General features: G+C 47.8%; 1 protein-coding gene across 11 annotated transcripts in view; it reads left to right on the top strand.

The window, feature by feature from the left end:
* The first annotated feature begins 514 nt into the window (after positions 1-514).
* Positions 515-26371, top strand: part of LOC146191269 (glycoprotein 3-alpha-L-fucosyltransferase A-like) — a 124447-nt gene continuing 98590 nt past the window's right edge. For 3 of the 11 annotated variants that reach the window (XM_084601771.1, XM_084601770.1, XM_084601769.1), the window contains exon 1: positions 515-686. Coding sequence is in view for 5 of the 11 variants with exons in the window: in XM_084601758.1 (XP_084457884.1) it covers positions 24836-24922 (87 nt within the window). In the remaining 6 variants the exon portion in view is untranslated. Of the gene's footprint in view, positions 691-24534; positions 24923-26371 lie in introns of those variants that run through there. The other 8 variants (XM_084601768.1, XM_084601767.1, XM_084601766.1 and 5 more) reach the window with 6 other exon arrangements.

Here is a 26371-nt window from a genome sequence, read left to right as displayed (position 1 = left end):
TCTATGAAACTCATATGACGCTACACAAACCATTTTCCAGCTTTATTTTTTGTGACTCCTGCCATCACAGTACATACCATGACTACATGACTACATAAGCAATGTAAAGCTCCCACCTTTATGAAGTAGTCTCTGAAGATAGAAAATTTCAGTCATTACAACAGAACCCTACCATTGAGAATTCCTCTTTTACGCCCAACGAAGCAGATTCATTTGCAGATTCGTGATCCCTAAAGAGAATAATGAATGTTCATAATGCTCCTTCTTACTCAGCTTGTGAAATTGCGCTGCCAATTGAACCATTCAACTCTAATACATCGTTTAGCAGGGCGGCCGCGAAAGCCGGTGTGCGCGGTGCCTTTTTCAAAAAGCAGCGGCGGCTGGCGCACACGAACTGCCCGCGCCGTCCATTGATTGGCGCCCCGCGTCCTCCTCTCCCCACCCTGGAATCTCCGAATGGAGGCGCCCCGCCGTCCCCGACGGCATGACGTCACGGCCAGGGGGTGAGAAGCGGCAGCCCTGGCAATGCGGCAAAGCTGACACAAGGGAAGCAACTGAACTGTGCCGCCGCTTCCACTGAGGGCCGGCGCGAGGGCGTTTTGCACGCCGCGAGAAAAAGCCAGCAGCAGCAGTGCCGGGAAGCCCACCTCGGAGGAGCAGCAGCCGCCGCCGCCGGACACCGTTCCGTAAGTAGGTTTCCCCGCCACCATCGCCGTGTTTCTTGGTTTTCCTTTTCTCCCTGCTTAGTTCATTCGCCGTGGTCTCTAGCTGCGAACGAGGCCAGGGCGGCAGAGTCGCGGGCTCAGCCGCGGCTGGGAAGGGGAGGCCGATGACGACGCTCTCATTTCCTTCGGCACGTTGTTCATAGTAGGTAATACAAGGTGTTCGCGTCGTACGACGGCTATGCGCGGTTTTTTTCTTTGTGACACTGTATTTGATGGCCGCGCGTGTCCACGAGCACGTTGAGACCGCTGTTTCGTTTCGCCGTTGACACCAAAACGTGCCCTCTCGATGCCGTCTGCGGCCAGCTGATACCGCAGAAGATTTGACACTGCTTATCGCGAAAATCCGAGTTATTAGATGACCAAGAAAACGAAAATCTTGGCTCGGAGGCCTATATTGGCTGGTATTTGGACAGCGTAGCTAAATTTCTCAAGGGAGTGGGTGGGCTTTCATTCAATGGCTCGTCACCGGTTGACGTTGGAAGCACGGCGTAGGGGGAACAGTGTGTCGACGCTTTTGTGCGCTTTTCTGTTCAAACCGATTCATTTCCTTAGTCTGGTCGTCAGTGTTATATGCATCTTAGCGTAGAGTAAGTACATATGAATTTTGTTGAGCGGCGTATTAGTGCAGTTGCTATAGGATATCACTGCTTGTGTTGATTATGTTCAACAGTCACTGGATACGCTTAAGTATCCACTGCGCTTTTTGGAGCCTTTTATTTAGAGGGTGCTTTTGTGGCGTGATAAGAACACAAGATGTGCAACAATAGTCCTGATAGCGCTTTTATTAAGCCACGCAAATTTACAAGACCGCGAATAACATTAGTTTCGACCATTCATTTAAGGGCTCCCGCGTAAGCTAGTGTTCTTTCATTTACGCCGTAGTAATTGTTTTCAGGCATTTCACTAATAACATGATTATATGGCGCAAACGGGTCGTAGCAACTGCTAATGTTACAAATTTTGCGAGCATTACGGTGTCGCACTCTTGTGCGGGTAGCTACGCGCTCGATCGTAGGCGGCAACTATCTTTGAGCAGACGAGGGGCTCGTCTTCTGTCTATACACAGATGGAATTCTGCTGTGATAACAGCGTGTGCTTGGTGAATTTTGGAATCAACGTGCTCATCGGCCCGGAGCACGCCGTGTTTATGGTGACTCATTTCACAGCTCAAGCGGCACGGCACGGGGGACAACATCAAACGCCGTGACGACTGCTTCGCATCACCGTGATCCTTTCAGAGTGATCTTATCGCTCACGGTTTATAATCCTCCTGGCATGGCAGTGTGTGTACATCAAAGAGCATGAAGATCAAACAAGATTGCTTTTCCATACGATGTTGGTGGCTTGCTATATGACGCGTCGCCTTTTAACGTTAAGATCCACAAAAGTTGAAACTGATCTGCACGATAATTAAGTCTCCCCGTATACATAGGTAACAAAATAAAAAGCCAACATATTTCTCTGAACATCAATTCTTAGCGCATTTTGCTATTTTTTTTTAACTGCTGTGCTGTTTTTTGATAGCTTCTTCCTCTTATGAAGATGGATTTCAATGCGGCATTGTTATTGTCTGAAATTCGAATTTCGATAAAAAATCGTGCTTGACTGATACAAGTCTGGAAAGCCTTTTTCTTTTTTAAACGCATAAATGTTAGCGCTATTACGACGGTATACAACCTTTCTTTTATTCCGAGCGCTGAGTTCCGCACAAAATTATCGACCATTAACACTGGCGAAGAGCAAAAGGACTGCGTGTAGGGGAGGGGTCGTTTCCATCCATCATTGGCTGGAGCAGCGGAAAAATGCAAGCCGTCGATGTACTGTGGTAATTTGCGATGTAAGTGCACGGTAAAGAACACCAGTGGTCGAAATCAGTGTAGACAGCTCTAGTATATAGAGCCCATTGTATCTTCCTTCCCTAACTGCGAAAGCATGCAGTTTTGCATGAATTCTTGTTGTGGCCATGCTTGTTGAACTGATCCAATACTACAAGCATCTCGCTGCCCCCCCCCCCCCCCCCTCCTCATCGTTTATATGTCAGCAATCAATACCTGGCTCAAGCAAATTTGACTGCCCTCATTGACATGGGCTCATGCCAATGAGAGCAGTACCAGGTAAAATACCATCGGCGTGAGAATCGAGGGAAATAAATATTCCTCTCATGGAATGCACTCCGCACAGTGCAAAAAATCTTGTAATAATGCGATTACACAAATAAACTTCCGGCTTTTCCCGCTCAGCCAAAGGCAGCGACGTTCGGCACAAGGCAGCACATATACTGCATTTCACAAGCTATTCGCGGCACTACGCGGAATGCGAAGGGCACATGTTTCTGCTCCTACAGGATTCTTATTTTGCCATGAAAAAAGAAAAAATCGTGAGGTGTGCAAAATCGTGATTGGCCCAGGCCATATTTACCTTTCATAGTTCTGCAAACAGCTTGTGAAACGGAGTATACATGGCTGCACCTCTCTGGTACGGCAACGCCTTGGTGAAAAAGAACAGAACGCCATGTACATCTAACTGCAAAGGTCGACTATTTAACAGTTTTATTACTATTTGTTAGGCGTGAAAGTGCTATACCACTGTGCAGCCTCCGGCTGTCCACTTTTCCGAGCCATGCTTGCACTGTTGTGCATCGTGGCTGCTTCATCTGTGTAAAATGGGCCTGTGCGCGCTAAGCAGTGGCAGTGAACACTTTAGACACGTTGATACAAACGCAGCAAGTCGCACGTGGCCAGGAGTATTTAGTGTTCTGTGATAGCCACGAACCCCTGGTAGCCTCCTGCGTTGCTCGCCATGCTGTATGAATACTTGCAGCGCCAGCCGCCACGCTCGATAATGGTCGGATAGCTGAGAGTGAAGGGGTCGCCGCCGCCATGCTGGCAAACCTGGGCCTGTGCGTTTGATAATGCGTTTACGGTGTGGAAGCTATACTCTGGTTAATCGTCATCGTTCCTGTCCCGTCATCCGCCGTCAGTGGTAAGCCGCGCAGTCGTGCGTGTGACCATGAGTAAGCTTAGCCTGAAATAACGGTACGATGACTGAACTTCTGGCGGCATTCTGCGTCTGTGTGAGCTTTAAATGATAACGAGATCGCAGACCAGCATGAGAGTACAGGAAAGCGCCTGGAACGAAATCGACGCCACTCGGACGCCGCCCAGTACGCAGAAGAATGCCGTCAACTCGCTCGTTCACTCACAAAGGAAAACCAGTGGCAACAGAAACACCACCGTGACACTGGCGAGGCTCCTTCATATGCACCCAACTCCCTGATGTGGATCTGAGTTCCTGCCACAACCGCCGGCCTTTCAAAGAAGCTTCTTGCTCGGTATTATGGTCCATACCGAGTCCTTCAAAAAACATCTGCTGTCAACTACGTAGTTGAGCCCGTTACGCCCTCTGCGGACTTGCGTTGTTGTGGATGCGAAATAGTTAATGTGGACCGAATCAAGCACTACTACGATCTGTATTTTTCGGCTCCATGAGTCGCCAGGATGGCTCCTTCCCGCCCCGGGGGGGGGACTAGTGTGGTAATCTTCATCGTTGTAGCTACTGACATGCGTCGCGTGCTGGCGCTCTTGAGAACGAAGAAGTTGGTCGTTGTCTTTGTGATTCGGTACGCCTGACGCTCCGCTGCGAGTTCATCTTGAGCAGCTGAATTCATCTGCGTCGACTGAATAAACACACCCCTACACTATCAACATTTTGCTGGTATTTGGTATGAAGGGCGTGCCATTTCAGTACACATCGCTGAAAACAGGGCGCATATGTGCCGTCTGCCCAGCGTTACTATGAGGGCCGCTATAATATTACATTCATTCTATTTTATCACTACCGCTCACCGTGCTGACTCCCCTGGACTGACTCCCCTGGACTGACTCCCCTGGACTGACTCCCCTGGACTGGACTCCCCTGGACTGGACTCCCCTGGACTGGACTCCCCTGGACTGGACTCCCCTGGACTGGACTCCCCTGGACTGGACTCCCCTGGACTGGACTCCCCTGGACTAGACTCCCCTGGACTGGACTCCCCTGGGCTGGACTCCCCTGGACTGGACTCCCCTGGACTGACTTCCCTGGACTGACTTCCCTGGACTGACTTCCCTGGACTGGACTCCCCTGGACTGGACTCCCCTGGACTGACTCCCCTGGACTGACTCCCCTGGACTGATTCCCCTGGACTGATTCCCCTGGACTGGATTCCCCTGGACTGGATTCCCCTGGACTGGACTCCCCTGGACTGGACTCCCCTGGACTGGACTGCCCGGACGGACTGGACTGCCTGGACTGGACGGACTGACAATGATGATGCCGTGGCGGCACCTTAGCCTATGATGGACGAAAAAGAAATATACTTGTATAACAATGGTTATCAGAAAATGACTCATACTTTTCTTTCTGTGCCCTCTCTCAATGTCTGGACGGTCAGTGGCATGTAGTTTATTGTTTCTGTGAAGAGCTTTTTAATTCATGTTTTTTTTTCTCGTCTTTATATTTAGGGCAATAACGGAGTATTTGTGACTACAGCGAGGCTCTTAAAAGCGATAGCTATATCTGCTACGTCCTCCAAGAGAGACCAAAATAGGCCCAGTGCCGCGTGACCATCCAACCCCGGCGGCAGCCTTCGAGGCTGAAGGAGAGTGTTCATGGCTGTTTATGTGGGGCCATAAAACACAGCACTGAACAAACATTACTGGGCTGTGATAGTATGATGCACTTGTGATGCGTTTTTCATTATAAAGATGCGAAAGGCACAGAAAAGCCGCATTTTGCACTGTTACTTTAGTAAATTAATGTCTGCACTTAAGACCTGTGTGAACAGTAATAACAAAAGTCCTGTTATTCCACGTACTCAACTATGGGGCTGAAACGTGAAGGCTAAAGAAGAGAGTTTTACTTAAGTTGAGGACAACGCAGAAGGCTATAGAACGAAAAATGGTAGGGGTAACATTTTAAGAGATGGGATGCGTGTAGAGTGTTTCAGAGAAATAACTCAAGTTACTGACATTCTATTGGAAACCAAGAAGAAATGTGCATGGGCAGGACATGTAGTGCGAAGACAGGATAACCAATGGTCGCTTAGGGTAACAAACTGAACTCCAAGGGAAGGGAAGCGTAGCAGGGGGCGGCAGAAAATTAGGTGGTGGATGAGGTTAAAAAGTTCGCAGGGGTCAAGTGAATGCAGCTAGCACAGGACCGGGTTAATTTTAGGAACATGGGAGGGGCCTTTGACCTACAGGTATAGTCAGGCTGATGATGATGATTCCACGCTTCCTAACTAGTCCGTATTATACTTACATTTGTGTTTGCGAACTTTCATGGTCAATTTGGGCGACAACATTTTGTGATTCATTTGTAACTTAAAATGGCACTTGCAATAGTAATTAACAACGCGGTTAGCAAAAGTGTGCTCTTGATTCAGTTTGCAGTGAACGGCTGCGACACGCCACAAGTTTGCTTATTCGATTTTGACTCCATGAAGACAGCGGCTCGTGTTCTTGACTGACAATAAATGTTTTTCAATCCAAATGTCTCTCCTAATACCCGATAAATATCTATAGAATATCTTTGGATGAAATGATCAGAGTATATCGCTTTGAAACCTGTTATAAGGTGCTTGACTAGCATTTTGGTCTAAATATAGGGGATAGGGTTGTTTTTGTCACTCGTGCTCTTTCAGCGGAAAGAGACTAGATACACTGCGTATCGGAGGGGAGGTCACGAACTGCGCGGCGGCCGTCGGTTCTCGCAGATTCTGCAGCTGCAGGGCCGCAGCACGCGGCACACTGGCCGCCTAGGGTTGCGGCGCCCGCGCGAGATGGCCTCGGTTTGAAACTGGAGCTTCCAGTCTGTGAGACTAGGTCCCGGCGATATGAACGCGCCTACCGCGACGTCCAACTCGTCCGCGCGTGTCAACCTACCAGCTGCAGCGATGCGCCGACACTTGGAAATGTGGCACAATTTGCATTTCTGAAACACGTCGGTTACATATATTCTATTCTGGGTTTATTTTTAGGCACTGGCCATATGAAGTTTATGTAATACTGCTTTTAGCTTAGCCGCGTTTTATTTACGATGTGCGCCATTAGTAGAGCACACACCCAGACCTCTCGTGTGTGAGAGCCTTCAAAGTTTACCGATCAAAGCAGCCGGGAACGAGATAAAGGAACGAAGATGAATGGTGATATGGAAAAGAAGGGGAGTAATAAGGGAAGGATATTGAGCAGGTTTTCACGAACTGGAAGAAGAAAAGACGGTTTAGCTGGGCTTTTGCGGATATACAGAGAGGATAATTATAGTGCCCACATAGGGCTCAATGCTGACAACAAATATTTTCCAATCCAATTATTTATCACTCGTTTGGGTAAATTTTGTTTCATTTATATAGCTTTAATTTGCCGTGTTTTTACTTTTTAAATAAACATTCAACGTGTTCCTTACGCTTAAAATGGGGGAAAGGGAGTCTAATTACAGCATTTAATGAAACGTAGTCACAGGAACTAAAGAATACGAAGACTACGACATTCGTAACGCCGCGTCAAAGACCCAGTGTTCAGGACTGGGTCTCGGACAAAGTCCGTGCTTGGTGAACTGGAGAGAGAGCACAAGCAGTGTCCGTATGGCTGTTTAACTATCCCGTTGTTTAGCTTAGCCCTTTTTTAAATCATGAGCCAAGGCTATTTTTGTTCACTTAGCTCCAGCCACCCCCTCTTAACAAAACAAGCATTGCATACTTTGGGAGTACTCATGAAGGTAACGTTAAAAACCCGTCTGCTTCAAGGACGGCCTTGCTGCTATACATTAATTTCGCAATGAAGGTACAGCTAGCGCGCGGGATTTGCATACGTTATAAGTCTTGACAAGTCTTCCAGAACTGTACAAGTAGAACGCAGGTAGGCAGACTTCGAAGGCGGAACGGTCGGTGTGGCCCCCTCAGCCGAAATTTAGTTTAATGACTCTACTTTATCCGTATCTCCATCTGCCGCTTAATTTTTTTTAACTTATCTCTTTGTAATATTCGTGTTTTTCCTGGCCATCACACATGATGCATCCCACGACATTCAGAGACGAGTGCCCGTGGTGCGGGAAGACCCCTACCCTGTACCACATAACATGGGAATGCAGCTCACATCAACTACAAAAAATTGAAAACCCAAATGAAAGAGTGGGAGGCTTTGCTGGCCAGCTCTGACCCGGAGGCTCAGCTCTACCTGGTCACAAGAGCTCGCAAACTGGCGAAAGCCAGTGGTGCCCTGGACTGGGGGCGCCAACCGCTCGTCAGTCTCGGTTGAAGAGGCGAAGAAAAAGATCCCCGAGCAGTTGATAAAGTTCACTCACTCACTCACTCACTCACTCACTCACTCACTCACTCACTCACTCACTCACTCACTCACTCACTCACTCACTCACTCACTCACTCACTCACTCACTCACTCACTCACTCACTCACTCACTCACTCACTCACTCACTCACTCACTCACTCACTCACTCACTCACTCACTCACTCACTCACTCTGAAAATGACCCACGAGCTGCGATGTGCGCATAGAGCGCAAATCATATTTAGTGACGGGCCCTTCGTATCGCTGCAGTCATGACGACTTGCTGGCTGCCTTATCACCAGACACTTGGGTATCAAGTATAACACGGTGGCAAGCGTTTCGCTGTTCAGCGCTCGAGATGCGCCTCACAGAAGTTTAGCTATGCTAGCGTCACGCTAAAGCGACAGGAGATTAGAGAGCCAGTTGGCAGATACACGAAAATGTATAGACAAAGAATTAAGATCGCAGACCATGCCAGGAGTAAGAATAAGCACCGAGAACAGAAGGGGGAACGTCACGCTGCATATGCCCGGGTACGCAAACATGTATACTGAGAGAACGCCCTTAGCGGCTACGGAGTATATTTGTACGCAGTCATTCTAATTAGCCCTACATAACAAGGTTCTCAGCATTAAAATGTCAAATTTTCCCACTCTAGTCTCTCAACTGATGATAGCAGGTTTATCTTTTTCATTGTATCCCCCCATTCCCCGGTATAAGAGGCAATCACGGTATAAGAGGCAATAAAATGCGTCGTGTGTGATTGAGGAACAACTAAAACACCGTCGTGTTGCGGAAATTGCCATAATTGCGATGCCTCCTCAGACTGCATGAAATAAAAGAACATATTGAATATCACACACATCAGGTGTGGCGGTGACTATAGTGACGCACAAAAAAAAAAAAATCGAAACTATCCTTCAGCATGAATATGCAACGAAGATCATGGTCTCTTCCTCCAGTTTGTGCAAACTGGTCTTGGTGCTGTCAAATTTGGCTAGTGTTCCCCGATCAAGGGGGCAGAAATGAATTTTTTCATGCATGGCCAGCGAAGTTGGGGCTCTTGCGTTGTAAACCAAACAAAACAACCACGTGTTTGAGGACTTGACGAGAGCTCATTCGTCCCTCGCCCTATAGTATAATTCTCAAGCATCCACTGCATGTGATTATCGTGACAGCCTTATTGTCTTGAAGTGAATGGCAACAGGGATTTGCGACTTGAATTTTGTAATCAAGCTGTACGTCACGCTGTCAACACGCGTTGTTCCAGGCACGATTGCCTATACAAAAACTATTTGGCGGGACTGACTCGTTTCTATATGCTTGTCATGCTGCATCCGCTTTATAGGGAAGTAGCGTCTATCCAAACAAGGCTGATAGCTTTCAATTATCCGCTGACATTCCTAATTAAGCCACTCATTGTTTAAACCCCCCTTATCAAGCGCCCGAATTAAGACTGACGGCAGAGAAGAGAAGCTAGGTGGCAGTGCATGAAGCCACGTGGCAAATAGTGTGTGTGGTGAGGAGACCGGGAATCGAAGGGATTACTAGATTTTTGCCTGTATGCCTTTTTATGCATTCTGTTTTCTAGCTAAACCCGCTGCAATTCAAAGAACTTAACCTGGTCCTGTTCGAGCAGTGTCTTCATAATTCTTTGAAACGTCCTAATTTCATTCCCATCGCCAGGCTTGCCTTTTGTGAAATCCTTATAGATTGAGAGGTCGAGCCATTAGTGACTGCCGGTCATCTTGCATTCACACCACATGCCCTGCCTATGTCCATTTGTTTTTGATTTTGACTAGAATGTCATCAACTGGTAATTGTTCTATAACCCACTCGCCTCACTGTACCAATCTCTTAAAAATTACGCCTATCACCTTCATTTGAATAGCCAGGATTTATCTGGTTAACATTTCAGACAGCCATAACGCTGCCGATTTTACAGGTACATTAAGGCCACCCGTTTGTTAATACGCTCTAATTATAGCACGGCTTTTTAGAGTTGGAAGGTAGGTCAACCAGTTATCTACGTTACTGATGGGAGGCTGAACGAATAAGAACGCGAAGGAAATAGACTAGGTAAAATACATCTGCTGCTACGGTGAATTGGTACAGATGCATTTTACAGCATTTGCGCCGAACGCTTAGGTTCAACTCTGTTCTTTAATCATTATTCAGGCTTAATAAAATAATGTATCAAGAGACGGTTATTGGGATATTAGAGAGATTTTGCATAATGGAGACGTGCAAGCTTAAACGTATGGCGGTTTACCGACGCCTTCCTACGCACGCTCATTGGCCACACCTTGCCCCTTCCTCGCCACTGCGCAGGCGTAGGAGGCGTCCGGTATATATGGTATGCGCCTACGCTATAGTACGTCTCCGCTACGCAAAACTTCGTTTCTACCGTTTTTAACGTGATAACGTTAAATACTCCGTTCACAAGGATGGCATTAACGTTGATGGCATAATCGTCGGTGCTGTGAGCGAAAAATCGAATGCCCCGCCGGGGTGGCGCAGTGGTTACGGCGCTCGACTACTGTTCCCAAGGACGCGGGATCGAATCCCGGCCTCGGCGGCCGCTTTTCGATGGAGGCGAAAAGCAAGACGCCCGTGTGCTGTGCGATGTCATTGCACGTTAAAGAACCGCTGGTGATCGAAATTTCCTGAGTCCTCCACTACGGCGTCTCTCATAGCCTGAGTCGCTTTGGGACCTTAAACCTCACAAACTAAACCAAACCAAAAATCGCTATCAGGACAAGTGGTAGCTGGCAGCTGACGTGGCTAAGCACTGATTGGACGTAGTGTTGCCTGCCGTTACGTCTCGCATGAGCTGCCAACTCGGGGCTTTCCTTTCATATGGGAGGGTGATATCAGAATCTGCCAGCCAGGAACTGTTGCATTTTTATTCAGACACGTCACCTCCATCACGTACTCAGGAACGTTCATACGACTTGGTTAAAGCTGGCTTCAAATGTAGGGTGGTATAGCCTACGCTATCACGTCGAACACATAAAGGTGGAGCTAAAGTGTACCTCATATATATATTGTTTTACTTGCCACATGGGGTAAGCAAAACCATCGAATAATTTTTTGACTTTGGTGATCAGATCGCGTCTGCTGATGCATTGCGGCACAGAGCCCTCTATGTAAAAATTATAAAACGTTCTTTACGCTGAAAAATGGACTAAAATGGCTAGACTGTCTTAAAGCTACTCCATTTTAGCTTCGAAAGAAATGTTGCATTTCGTGGGTTCCGGACTGTTTTACTGATTTTTTTTTTTTTTTTTTGTGCAGAAACATCGGATTACTTGTTCTCGCACTTTAAAAGGTAGTGGAGGAGGAGGAGGAGGAGGAGGAGAAAAGGAGGGCGGAAGGCAAGGATTTTAACCGGAAAGAATGAAATCCGGTTGGCTACCCTGCACTGGGGAAGGGGAATGGGGGATTGAAGGGGGAGGGTAGAAGAAGAGAGGAGGTGCGAAAGTCACAGTCAATCAATAAAGCTAGTCTCTTTTCAAAAGCGAAGAAGTGTCTTGTAGGCTTTGAGCGCAGATGACGTTTGTGGTCATGGTTCCAAGATCTTCCCTTCCGTTAAGGGGTGAGCGTCCAGACGATCCAATGCAGTACGCAGCGTACGTCGTTCAGTTGCTAAAACAGGGCAATCACAAAGGAGGTGCTCAATCGTTTCATCAACGCTACATCGTTCACGAGCAGGGCTTTCAGCCATCCTGATCAGGAAGGCGTATTTGTTTGCGAAAGCAACGCCAAGTCATAGGCGGCACAGTAACGTTGTTTCACGACGTGTTGTATGGTGGGGAATACACAGGCGCAGTCCGGGGTCCAATGCCTTGAGGCGACGATTGGAGAACTCTCCGGTGTTCCACGCTGAATGTGTCAGCTCCACAGCCAGACAGCGAAGCCCGCTCGCTGCGTCGGCTCTTGTTAGCGGAATTTGGACTAGAAGTCCGTCGTTGTTAAAAGCTAGTCGTTTCGCCTAAGTATACGGACATGTGATGTCTAGCTTATGAGAGATATTCCTTGGCCGCTGGGTGCCATACACAGCGGAGGATTCTTCAGGAATTCGTGCCAGCACATAGCGTAATTTTTGTCAAGGCACAGCATATTTTAATGCGATGGCATCGGCAACAATACTGTCATCCGTCGTAGCATTCAGTCACTGGTTGTAGGCAAGTGACGTCATGAAACCGGAAATGACAAGTATACGATTCGGATAATCCTAATTCCGTCTGTATCAGCACTTACATACACCTTATATACCGAATAGATGTAAAATTGTTTGGGGACGGACGTTTCGGTGACCGAAAGCCTAAACACGAAACAATAACTCTACTCGATGTAAAGGCTCGTGATATCATTGTATGCTGATATACGATGTGTGTGCGAATTTTTGCTAGGCTGCTGAGTAGTGTTACCAAAATTGAGCTTGAAATGTAAACTTTATTTTGGAATGTATTCGATACATGACTTCGCGAAGGTTCTACTCGGATTTTGCCGGTCGATTCTCATGTGAAGTGTGGTGATGATTCAGATGTTATGCTCTATTACTCCAGCTCACACCACATACAACGAAAATAGCATGCTGGGGCTCACATCTGTTTTAATTATGACGAAGTGTTTATATTTGATAATTAATTGCCACAACGCTTGAAGGAGCTGTTTCTGGTGCGAATTCGAGACTACTGATGAAAACCTGAACTAGAAGGAATTGATATCGCATGGAGTTGGATATATTGTGGTGTATAAATTTTAATAGCAACCTTACACTGCCTATGCATACACCAAATGCAACAAGGAAAATATCCCCAAACTTACAATATTTTTCTTTATGTGGATAAAATCCAGGAATACGCAAATATGCGAACAAGATCACCCTTATTACCAGATGCCGACCAATATCGAGAATATAAGGGAGATCGCTTGCCGGACAGTCGTGCACGCCACACCTCTGCGCTACTTCCTTTCATCTGCATCGGCTCAGTGATTCAGAAATGGTCGCGCGTGACTGCCACCTTTGTCATTTTCTCAGTACATTTCGGTTTAGTGATTATTCTTCCCCCTACTCCTCCCCACCGCAAACTAGGGAACGATATGGCAGATAGTCGGTGGTGTGAGGAATGAATTTCATTTCTTCGAAGGGAATGTTTTCTTTCTAGGTACATGGGGAGACGAAATCGGCGCATTTTAAATATGACGACGGTGCCACTGTCACTTCTTTTCTTCGCATACATCCCGTACTTGTCAAGCGCGGTGTTTTGTGAACCGAAGTCTCCGCGCTGCTTCACTGAACATGGAGACTGCCGACAGTGCTGCACTCGTTCAATAGGCGGCCGTTCGCTCCACGTAATGGAACAGCAATTTCACCGAAGGACAACGTTCTGCCGAGATTCTTAATTTCGACTCTGAGGCCGGTCGGGTGTGTGGCGTGCCGCTCATATTGCTGGCACGCGATTCCTACGTTTCTTTAATCTTACGGTATTGCTTTTCCTTTTTTTTTTTGTACCTGGAGGATGCGGTGTCTTCTGTCGTGATCCGCAGATCAGGAGAGCGAGCTGGCGTGCTTGCTGTCCCAGTGCAGCCGAAACAAGTTCCCGTCGACCTGCCGGCCCAGTGCGAGTAGCAGCAGATAAAAAAGAAACACATGACGAGACCAAAACTGGCTGGAGCGAAAAACCCGGAAGGCAGGTTGATGAGAAAGAAACGAGAATATGACGCTTCGTTGTTTGGAAGAAATCGAGCTGGAAATATTGAGAGAAAAATAGAGGCTAAAAGTGTCTCCGTTCGATTAATTTAACCTGGAGCACTGCCTTTCTTCGGCTCCACAGCGGCAAACGTCTCAACACCCTCCCTATTCCCGACCTTCTTCTCCTTCCCACCTTTACATTTCCTTGCTGCTTTCCAAATGCAGATAAAGAAAATCATACATTTTCGTCACTGTTCACAATGATTGTACTGCTCTGATCATTTGGTTTGGTTTTTGGTTTTTCTGGGGTTTAACGTCCCAAAGCGAATCAGGCTATGAGAGACGCCGTAGTGGAGGACTCCGGAAATTTCGACCACCTGGGGTTCTTTAATCATATTGACCACCCAATAACGTGCACATCGCCGAAAGGAAGCGTGCCTGGAAAATAGTCACAAGAAAGGAACACTTCCTATATCAAGCAAGGGTAAAAAAGGGTTCATATGGTTCATCTTAGTTACTGTACATGCTAAATACATGGTTTAACGCAGCACTACTGATAAGAAAAGTTTTCTACATGTTTGAGCTCTTCCCAAACTCGGTTGAAAAATCCCACTACTCACCTCCGTACTTTGTTGAACCCTCCAGTGACATTGCGTTCGAGCAGTGGGTGATGGATGATGCTTTTCGTCTCAGTCCTTCTGTCTGGTAACGTTGCTACCTTGAACACTGATCCCTGACTGATTCAGGTTCCTGCTACGATCGTAACAATTGAAAGAGGCAAAAACCCTAGGAGTCTTTGTTGGTGATGAAGGTCCCGAATTGCATGCATATATGCAGTCCCTCCTAATACTGAAGTGAGACGAAAAGCGGAACGTATTGCATACTGCAGTAGGGAAAACCGAAGAACAAGGGAGTTAGAATGGGCCGCCTTGTGCATGGCCCAGTATTGATTTCGGTTTTACACGGCCGGATTACATCCAGGCCGCTCCGTTACTCAGTCAGCCACGGTTCTTCCCAAAGCTCTGAACCTGTCCGCTCGACGGTTTCTTCTCCTCAGCAGTTTACTCAAAGTACAGTTCCCGCAGGATGACGTAGATAAGAGCAAAATGGACACCGCGGAGATATCTTTTTGATGGAAACGAAACTCAAAAGTTGCTGTGCGATGTCAGTGCAAGTTAATGGTGGTTACCTGTAGGGTCTGAATTGGTACGAATCCCTCCACTATAGCGACCCTAATACGTACCTGTTAACTTTTCCGAATCTTCCACGAGATGTTACATTTGGGCACCAATTTTACGGAAAATAGCTTTTATTTGTGAGAACATTAAGAATTCTATTCAAGCCAATCCGTTTCTCGTGGCATTTCTTGCCACTGCAAGAGGACCATATGAATCACCCGTGGGATCGCTATCAGCAGCCATAACACCTATGTAGACTAGTCGCAATATTGCTCAATGCGTGTCACCTCTGCTACTTAGTCTTTTATCCTTGGGCTCCGCCTTGTGATTCATAATCGTAACGGCTTCATAATGGGATGGCGTGCTCGATGCCTCACGAATAGGTCTTTGAAACTGTAAACGTGAAAATTTATATTGTTGGCACCGTCGAAGGATGTGCAAGCACCGCTTTTGCACCTCTTGTATCTGCGACGTGAGCATTTTGTATGATGACAAGGATGACACCAAGGTCTACACCACCTCGCAAATATTTCAGGATGTGCAAGCCGGTGGACAGTCAACCAAGTCTGGCATTACGAATGGGTGGTGTGAGAAAACGTATGGCAAAAATACACCACTTAGAGAGTCTAAAAACAAAGCGTGTGATGGAACCTCGTCCAACAATTGTTTTTCGAATTCGAAAGTAGTCAGGTTGGCAGGTATGCGCGTAGCCATTGTCGCTTGGACGTTAGATCTTGCATACCATACCAAAGCGGAAGGCAGACACAGCAGGTTGGCAACACGACAGACGCAACAAATGCGGCCGGGGCGCGTGACGCTTTCGTAGGGTCCTTCTGTCGTTCCTCCGGCACAGATGACTCAATCCTGAGATTGTGGGCATGCGGGAGTACTGCTCCTGTGATGTTGGCCCTCGCGTGTATTCTTGTGCTGCAAGGAGAGGCAGACTACCGGGTATATGAGTGCCCCGATGGACCTCTCCTCTCAAAGCTAAAATCTTTCGCACAAAGCATGAATGGAAGGACGTTTGTTTTAATCCCATTTTGGCAACGCAGCACGCTGCACTTTGCCCCGTATGTTAGGCGTCATATAAAAATTGCTATACCAGTGCTGTTATGGCTTGGCTTGTGGGGTTTAACGTCCCAAAGCGACTCAGGCTATGAGAGACGCCGTAGTGTGGGACTCTGGAAATTTCGACCGCCTGGGGTTCTTTAACGTGCACTGACATCGCACAGCACACGGGCGCCTTGCTTTTCGCCTCCATCGAAAAGCGGCCGTCGAGGCCGGGATTCGATCCCGCGCTCTTGGGAACAGTAGTTGCGCCATCCAGTAGTAGTATTTAGAATGTAGCGGTGAAGCCACATCTAAAGCTGTTGTGCAGATCGTCTTGTATTATTCATTAGTTTATTGCCAGTAGCTCAGATGTCTTAGGAATGGACATAACTTATATTGCATACAATGCAATTTTTCTTAAGAGCCAACTGGTAGTTGGCTCCACCTGTAACAACATGTGAGCGTAAGGCTGCTAAAAGTCGAATGGAGGCGTCAGTTAAGCCGCGATGGCATTTCCGGCGAACATTTTAATATCAATCACCCTACTTGAAAAACTTGGGAAAATATATTTTACTGTATTGTACAATGAACACATTCCATTACATCCTGCAATGCTTTTAAGTGAACAAGCATTCGCCGATATCTCTCTCGTCTTTAAGTTTTTGAAGACAGCCAATGTCGTATATAAATAACGCTTACCATAACGAAACATCTAACCCTGTGTTTGGCGCATGATAGCCACATTAGCTTATGCGCCATAAAACCCCATATAACTATAACTGATTACGGCAAAGACGATTGTGTTCGGATCCTTGAGTTACTGCAGCGCTATGCGCGTCACGGACGAGCAGGCTTTTGCTGCAGAGCTATTGTTAGGCGTAAAAATATTTTCGGATGGGCATGAGACACAGCCCAGCGTTTCCAGTTATATTAGCTTTTTTTGCGAACTAGCACAACTTTACACAACCGTTGCATGGCCACACTGCTGCTGCAGTCGCTTTTCTGTTGTGGTCACGTACAGTCTTTCGCGAAAATTCCCGGGTAACAAGGTTGCCTACTGAAAGACGGCGCATCAGGGCCTGAAGACGACCTTCACTACATACTTTTGCAGAAGGGAGGAGGAAATATCGAAACTTCCGGAATTATGGGATATTCGGGAAAGCTATAGGAAGCGTACTGGAAAGTCGATAGAGAAACTCGATAGTCTTCGAAGTTTTGATAAGAAACTGCGCATTACGTAAAATACCATAAAATAGTAATACGGGCTTTAACAGAGCACTGAACCGAGAAGAAAAAATTAACAAGGTCAGTACGAGTATCTCCAGGATACACGTATCGGAAAGTCATCAAGTAAAATTTCTGCAACGGGTTAACGACAACGTTAATTTCCAGGGGCACGGCGGCATAGCGGTGTGCATCACTTCGCCGCGTGCTCGCCAAACGGAAGACTGACGATAACTACTAAAAATAAAGCTCAGAAAAACAAGCAGGCACGACGCAAACACGGACCAGCGGTTCCCATGGCGGTTCCCTTCTTCTATGAGGGGAGAGGAGGAGGAGGAGGAGGAGGAGGAGGTGGAAGAGAGGGAGAAGAGGATTGCGGCTCTGAGCAGCCAATGCAGCACGGCCCGATGGCTCGGCACGGAAGTTTTCGTCGGCATGCGACGCTACCTGCTTTGCCCCCTTGGGCACGCGCTGCCAAGCCGCCAGGCGCAGCCCCGGGCTTGTTCCGTGAGGACCCGGGTTATCGAACGGTTTCGCGATCGTGCGGCCCCTGCAACCCTGCAGCTTTCTTTCTCTACTTTTTTTTTGTATATTACTCCCCTTGTGGCCGACTTCCCGATGGGTCGACCATGCAGGTGCCCCCTTGAGGTACTGGGCGGGTCACAAGCGCGAAAGGATTCGGTGCCGACGCCCTGAGCACGCATGAAAGGAGGCGCGTGCCGCTACCACCATTCCAGATGCATTTTGTATCGTTCTGCTTTGTGCATGCCGATTGCACTGTAGCCTTATCTGGAATTCAGACGTCTCCTAAGGTTCCGACGAACTTCAGGAGTAAACACGTTCCTTGCTACCCCAAAAAAAGTGACTTGGAGAAAGACTGGTGTACACACACGCAATCAGCACGGCAGAGCGCTTTGAGGAACAACGTCGGAAATTGTCAGAGTAATATCAAATTTGTCTTGCACTACGATGCAAATCGTGCTACTCGTAGAAACTTAAATCGCAAAAAAATAAGCAATCGCCACTGCAGCAGTCTATCACACCAAAAGCACTCACCTCTCACCATTCATCCCTGATTAACTGTTAGTCGCCTGTATGTGTACGTCTTAATCATGTGCTTCTGCAATGTACAGTTCCTCAGTGTATAGAAGACTCGAGGAAATGGAATAATATTGTCACGTGCTTCCGTTTTACCTCCTTTATGCTAGAGTTCCCCGCAGCTGTCTCGATATCATCCTTCCTTCCTCTGTCCACAAAGATTCTTCTATCGCCGTCTACGTCGAGTCCAAGAACCTCGCCACATTGCCCGCCTACGCATACTGGGCTCAGAGGAGCGTTCGAAAGAACATTACAACCGCCACCCACATGTTTGCTATGTCCCCGGTGATTAAGTGTTGCTGTGGACACCGCTGCGCAAGCGTGGTTTATCCCAGAAGCTGCTGTTTCACTATAGCGCCCCTTTTGTCGTTCTGGAGCTCCTGACAGGCGTGAACTATGTGATATCACGCCGCACGGAAAGTGGCCGATGCTCACGCAGGACACAGATGGTGCATGTCACTCGGCTAAAAAGGTCTCATGCTCGGCACCTTACTTAAACTGCTTGCCCTGGGGGCTTCGTCTGCGGCGGGGGAACTGTCACGTGCTTTGGGGCGTCATGAGCAGGAAATAGCTGAAAAAAAAAAAAAAAAAAGAGGAAACAGGAGCTGGCGTGCCTTGCGGACTCGCAGTGCCTAGACTACAAATAAACACCCCCGTTACGCACTGAGTACGTAACAATATATTGGGTATAACAGGCGCGGAAAATGTACAAGTTCAGGCTGGTTACGTATTAATGAGTAGATATGTTTCCGCGAGACTCTGCATAGCACCTAAAACCCCTGAACAACTTAGGTGTTGGAGGTTTGATGTTTTATCTCAATCATTCATCTGTTGAGTGTCCGTAGCGTCTAGCATTGCTGCACACCTTAAAAAAGTGCGTGCAAGCATGTTTTCTCCCCATGTGTTCGTTGCTATGGGCAACAACCCATCGCAACTTTTTTTTTTTTTCTTGTTCGCTGGGTTCGCAGCTTCTTGCGCATGGGGCTCGTCACTTTGTTCGTTTAGCCCCCTTAGATTTATTTTTCATATAGTAACAATAGGTAGTCGGTGCCCTACATATATGTTAAAGAAAAAAAAATGCCATCACCATTAATAACTTAAGCTCTGAGGACTTCTGTCCAAAATGTAAAGAGTAAAGAATACACTGCCCGAGGCAGGTTCCACTGCCTCCATGGCTTTCCCGTAATGAGTGGCTTCAAGTTAACGCACTGACACAAATAACGTAATACAATAGTTCTGGAAGAAAATTTTCGTGAAATTTTATACATATGGCTAGAAATTTACACATATGGCCGTCAAGAAATGCCGCTGAACTTTTAGTATGAATCGCCCCGCCGCGGTGGTGCAATGGCTAAGATGCCTGACTACTGTACCATAGTTCCCGGGTTCGATCCCGACAGCCGGCAGCTTCGTTTCGATGGAGGCGAAACTGAGTGGCGTCCGTGTGCTGTGCGATATGTCAGAGTAAGTTAACGAACCACAAGTGGTCGAAATTTCTCGAGTCCTTCACTACGGCGTCTCTCATATAGCCCGAGTTGCTTTTTGACATTAAACCACACACGCACATGCACACACACACGCACGCACCTTTAGTAGATACCACATGCTTACACGCTACGGCGAAGGAAACTGCGGATTGTTAACACGCCGCTGATCATTGATTTCACCGCTTCGGAGGTTTCGTGTACATCTGGTCGAGCTTCACAATAGGCTCTTTTCGGGAATTGTCCAGCGCTGTGAGTGTGCAGGGCGCCGCGAGCGAGCTCATTAGCCATCTGATGGGGCGTTTCGCGTACGGCCCAGATGTCGCGCTTGTAACGAGGACTAGTATGTACGAAAATTAACATCGCATTGCGCGCGCAGACAGCACACAGTTGGCGATCGTTCTCGAGCGCGTGAAAGAACAGAGGGCTGTTCCCAGAAGCAGCATGTTGCTCTTTCGCCCCCAACAGTTGCGCCGAAACGAAACTCTCCTCACTGAAACCCGATGCTCTGGACGGCCCTGTCTTCCTTGCCAAGGATAACGTAACTAAACGCCCGTGCGATTCCGACTGCGAATCGTGTTCACTGTTTATGTTTAGCGTCGTGTTAGTTTGTAGCAAGTTAGCTTCCTGGTCTGAGAGCCCGCGCCTCTCAACTTCGAGCTTCTTGAAAGTGCATAGCTGCGCCGCATCTGAACCGCAATGAATCGAGACGCTCAAAAGGGGTTATAAAGGAATCTATAAAAATAAAACCGATTGCCCTGTTCAAGCAACACAGCCTTGACAGTTCACGCAGTTTGTTCATTGTAAGACGTCAGCAGAAGCTCTGAATATATGGTGCACGGGGGAAGTGATGCGCAGAAAGTTCACACTCTAGACGGACACTTTCTGGTGCGCAGCGTAACCTTGCTACTACAGGCTGAGAACCCTGTAACTAATTACAATATTCATGTTGCCCGACTGCGCACGCATGCACCAGGCGCATGGAATGCAAGAAAACAGATTTTCCAGCCGGCTTAGTTCGTTTGCGTCGTTATCGAGTGATCCCAGATTTTGAGCTCGGCTTCCAGAGGTTAGGCACGACTCCCTTTTATGCTGTTGTTTTGATCTTGCGCGTTAAGTCTGTAATTATTGCAATAGACTTAAGGCGAGGAAGAAATATACCTTGCTCCGTACGTCCTCGAAATGAGGACAGCCTAAGGAAGCGGTGTGGGTGAGGCAACTGGAAAAACTCCGCTTGCAGCGCTAGCTAGCAGTAGAAAGCTGTGAGTGAAATAATGCGGCTAGACGGACGTGTGGGGTCGCTCCTAAATGTCACACACTCAACCTACCTAGTAATACGTGCAATGTGGCTATGTCGGCCTGCACGCTAATATGTGCTGACCGGCCCGTAATATTTTTGTTCATACCGGCTCACCGTTTAACAATATTCAGTGGCTATGGAGCAATGCCTGTGTATGAAGGAAATCGATCACACTGTTAAGTGTTTTCCAGACTTGTTGGTTGCCTTTTAACTGCGTGCCTATTGTCCTTCAGGACCCCTACTGTGGGAAATAAAGTTTTACCAAACCAAACCAAACTGCGTGCCTATGTGCATGTTGCAGACATTTGTCGCTACTCCTTGGCGTAATTCTCGAGCGCGTCGCTCCGTCACTGAGTGAAGAATTGATCTTAAGGAAGAAACAGCGCTGTCTGGGAAATTAAGCCTCCATTAAGGCTTAATTTCAACCACTCGATGCTCTCCCTAGCATGCATTGATATCGAACAGAGCACCACATTGAAATCGAACAGAGCACCGGTGCCAAGGTTTCATCTTACGCTCTGCGAACCCTGCATCCCAATGCACTAAACACTGAACCACTGCAACGGGCCGGTTGCCGGATGTCTAGTCGACACTCTGTGAATGGGTGGCCAGGCGTTAAGCATGCCAGATGGGTCATCCATTTACACAGGACTCGGTTGACTCAGGCGCTACAGCTAGCGTGAGCCTGCTTACACACAAGTCAGGCCTTTGTTTGCCAGCGGCACGGCGCGCTTGTGCAGCTGGCGTAATGGATAACGAAGCAATAGTTCCTGTCCTGCATACGGCGGAATGACCCGATACACGTGGGCCAGACAGCGAAACTCGTGCCTGTTTTCATCGCTGATTCCGCGCTTTTATTCGAACTTTCGGACTTGGCCGTGGGCGTGCGGTTATTTGAGCTCGTCCGAACTCGGCAAATGACTTTTGGTGCATGTAGTAAGCCATGCCAATCTGCAACTTCAACTTCCGCGTTCGTGCTATTATTTTTTATTCGAACCTCAAGGGTTCCAAGATGGGACATTACATGAGGGGCTGTAATAAACGAGTTGTAAGCGTGGAAGGGTCACCATGCAAAGAATCCACTGGAGCATGAAGGCTATAAGAGTACTAGATAGAAACGGGAAATGTAATCTAGTTTAAGAAGGTATACATACAAAGGGAGGCAACAACCAATGACGCCAAGGAAAGAGTAACGGTATTTTTTGTGTTGTGTATGTGAAATAATAATCTCATCATGGAGATAATAGATCAGATTTTCACCTTAAAGAAACGAACGTACTATTTAAAGAGGTGAGGAACTGGTCCTCTCCTTCGCGTGCCCCAGAGGCATTCCAAATACGTGGCATTTCAGAACATGCTTGGCCTAGATGCATTTTGTTTTGCACTGGCGTCCTGTCGCCGGGGAACGTGCACACCACATGCAAGAGTGTGGTCTGCAATGACGCGACCACAGAACGGCCCACTGAGCATTCAAGCCCCCCCCCCCCCCCCCCTTTCCCTCCCCTGTTTAAATCTCCTTTAGCGATCCTTCTGCTACACCTCTCTCCTGCGCTGCATGCGCTACTGCGGCGTTTGCAGTCCCTCTGTCCTCTTTCACGGCTTTCTACCCATGACCACTGAAGCTCTGAACTACTGTTAAGGCGGAGAAAATGTGAGCTGCTAGAAATTTTAAGCGTTAGCAAATAAGATGTGGCACCCGACTCGTTTGGGGGTGGCTTCGCGACAAAAAAGGGGTGCACATGTTGCTGATATGGTAAACTAACGCTGCTGCCGCTGCAGCGCAGCGAGACCGAGCATTTTTTTTTTTTAAAGAATGTCGACTTAGCAACGCAAACGCTCACCAGGAGCAAGATAGCGAGAGATGGCCTCATGTATAAGCATCTTAAGGTCCTTGTTGTGCAGATTTCATAGCAGTCTTCATTTTTTTGAAGAAAGAAATACAGTCTGGCAGTTAATTAAAGCAAGCGTCTCGCTGACTCGTGCAAAGGTAAACAATTGTGAGCACATTGGCGCTCATGCGGTCGACCACGACGGCTTGCTCTTGCTAGCCAGACCATCCTGAGAAAGAAGGGGAAGCGTATGAAAAAGCAGAGGACAGATAGGAGTGGCCACTATAGATGGGACACACTGATACTAATTAGTAATTAGAGCTTGAGACGTTTACCGAGTGGAGAATCCGCTCGTTGGGAATTCTAGACAGAACAAAAGAAAAAAGTTACAAGGGTTCAACGCTGCTGAACCAAATATAGAGCGAAAGCATTAGCTGTGGGTGACCGAGCGTTCTTCTTCTTCTCTTTTTCTTCTTCCTCAGCCCACATATTAAGCCCCATTTTAAACAACCCATATGAACGTGCCTTAGTGGCCTATAGGGGTAACGTGAATGCCAGGGTCCTAGCAGGCTGATTGTTACATAACCGCCCCATGTGAAACGAGAGACCAAGTTGGCAGCTCCTGCCAGCTCGCGTGTCACATGAGGTGTGACGTCACGGCGTCACGTGGGTAAGACGTAACCGCAGCCGGGTCACGCGAAGGCTTGAAAGCGCGAGTAGTATTGCTTTCGCAATGACAATGCGGCAGTGGGTGCTTCCTCACATATGGCACGAAAGAGGGACATACCCGCATAGTCATAGAACGTCAGATGCTTTTTATATAGGTTTTATTCAAAACTACCCGCAAGGCTGCTGCGGCGACCATTTGCGTAGTGACCGTGAGGTGGCAGTGCCACGGCCACATTAGCTTCGCTCGCTGAAGTGTCCTTGGCATCCAGAAAGTCGTAAATCTGGAGCTGCAAACTCTCCGAGCAATTCAATTAACGTTCTCTGCTCGCTTGGATAGGTTTCTTGAGCAAGTTAGTGGCGCTCAATAACATTACCCTTGCTCCGTGTATGCTCATCTCATTTCCTCGTTTAATGAATTGCGGCCCCGCTCATGTGCTGCGCCCGTGTTCGCTGCCCTTACCTCCTCTTGGGAGACGCGCACAGAACCGACCTTCATGACTTCAGGTGCAGAGGGACAAAGTTCGAACGCACAAACGCACGCAAACATCTCCGGCGCGAAGCGAAGCCCGAACACACGCACACGGACACGCACACGATAATGCAAGTGTATGCACGCGCGCGCAACGCAGCGCGGGCGCAGAGGGGGAAAAAAAAGCGCAAAATATTGGCTCGCGTAACCGTTCTGCTCTTCCTCTCTCCGGAATCGCTTGCTTCTTTACGCTCGTGTTTAGTCTAACGATCATGCTGCCGCTGCCGCCGGATGAGACCGGTCAGATGCTGATCCCCATAGGCGTTCGTGCGGCGCTCACGCGTTGCGTTCCGCGCGACTCTGGCGAGCGCCCGCATTGGCGTACGTCGCACCCCCCACCCGCTTATTCCCAACTCGGTTAAATATGCAATCGACCAAGGGTCGTAGTGGTGGCGGCAGCGGGGTCCTCAGGACCACTCTCACTGATTTTGCGTTTTTATTCCTCCAACGGGACACGTGCCGCGCAGTGGGTCTCTGGGCCACCTCCGGTTGTTGCTAGCAGCGCGCTGCGAGCGCCCATTATCCCTTAACGTTTTAACGCGCCTGGGAGGAAAACAGAAAGAGAGGCAGTTCGCATCACATCACGCGCGCATCGCTCCGCGTCTTCGAGACTGATCACCGCGCCAAGAGGTGCCGGACTGTGTGGCCATTGTGTATGTGTACGCGTGTGGTGAATTGTGTAGTGTGTGGTACCTTCGGCGGCGTTTCGAAGGTATTTGACCATGCACGTCGTGGGATGGAAGCCTCCGAAGAAGCGACGCGGGAGCGGATATTGCCAGGCTCTCGCCGAAGGTTGGAGAATCGCCAAGGTGGGAGAGGGCTCGGTGTGCGAGCCACAAAATTCTGATAGCCTAGACCACAGAGTATCGAACTGTTTTATTCTACTTAAAAACTTCATTAGGGTTTCTTCCAACAAACGCGAGCATTTCATTGAAAAGCTGAACTTCTTGAAATTATGAAGCGTCGAACAGCAGTGACCACGAAGGAAGTAACTCAAGAGCGAAGATGCCGCTTTCGCTGACATAACGTCCGCGATCGCTAAAACTCCGTGCTGCTGGAAAGGGTCGCATTTACACGTGCGCGCCAGCTTCAACTAAATGTGAACCTATGTTCAAGCTATAATGTGACTATTTCTAAACGTGCACCAGTCCCTAACAGTCTTTTCTTTTTTTCCCAGATCAACTTGTCGCGTGCTAAGAGATTCCATTTATGTGCGCTGGATCAAGAGGATCAGTTCAGCAGTGTGTAGGTTTTACTTCTGAAATGTTATCTTATAAATCCTTGCACATTGGCGTATTAGGTGCATGCTTAACAAATCTAACGCGATAGTGTTAAATGCCCCGTGGTGCAGAAAATCCGGCTTTGTCGGATCACGGGCATGGCCCTGGCTTCCAATAAACCGCTTGATGATGATGACAGCTGGCAGGTGACATGGTCAGGTTCTGATTGGTCGGAGGATTGCGTGACGTCACCAGACCACATAACATGGCAGGGGCTTCCAGCTCGGGCTTCCGTTGTGCAATGAGTAAGCGACAGTATTCGTCGACCACGCAGGCTTGGTAATAGTGAGGCTTTAATAGTATCACTGTAGGCTAGCCTTTAAAATAACTGGGCAGCTAAGACTGTATACTAATTTATATGTGCGGGATAACAGAGGCCGAAATTAAGGGTTAATTGAATGAGCGATGTACCACAAAGCATGTACGCAAGGAAGGATCCGCAAGAGGAGATGTAGGCGGGAGTTATTAACACTACTGCGTTATACCATTAAATGCATAGTTTAAGTGTTGTCACAATTTTTGACGTTCAAGTTGAATAATCGAGAATAGTCTTGTTCTTCTAAACATCCCTACTACTTTGTCAGCGATGTTGCAAAGGTGCATCATTTTGTTTATCATTTAAACAACTCTCCGCAAACAGCAAACTGCGAAGCTGCTGTTGTCGACGTTTTGAGTTCACAGGTTTCCGAAACTGCTCTTCGAATTTCGCGTGCTAAACGCACGAAAAAACAAACAAACCAACAAACAAAAACAAAACAAACGAACGGTGGGGGTTTAAGCATGGCTTTAACCTAGTAGTATGGGCGAGGTCGGTTAAGTATGGTTTCGCATGGTTTATAGCAATGTTTTACGCGGTTTGATGATTTGAATTAGGGGGACAATCAAGCTTTTCCATAAGAGTAGACGCAATATCACGTATTTAACACTGCCTTTTCATTCCTCGTTTATTTTTGTTGTTGTTTAGATTTGTTTTTGGGG

Source organism: Amblyomma maculatum, chromosome 4 (genome assembly GCF_055883805.1).
Source record: "Amblyomma maculatum isolate TAMU_Amacu chromosome 4, ASM5588380v1, whole genome shotgun sequence".
Classification (NCBI taxonomy): Eukaryota; Metazoa; Arthropoda; class Arachnida; order Ixodida; family Ixodidae; genus Amblyomma; species Amblyomma maculatum.
Note: the sequence above shows the minus strand (reverse complement) of the source record. Positions and strands in the feature narration are given on the sequence as shown.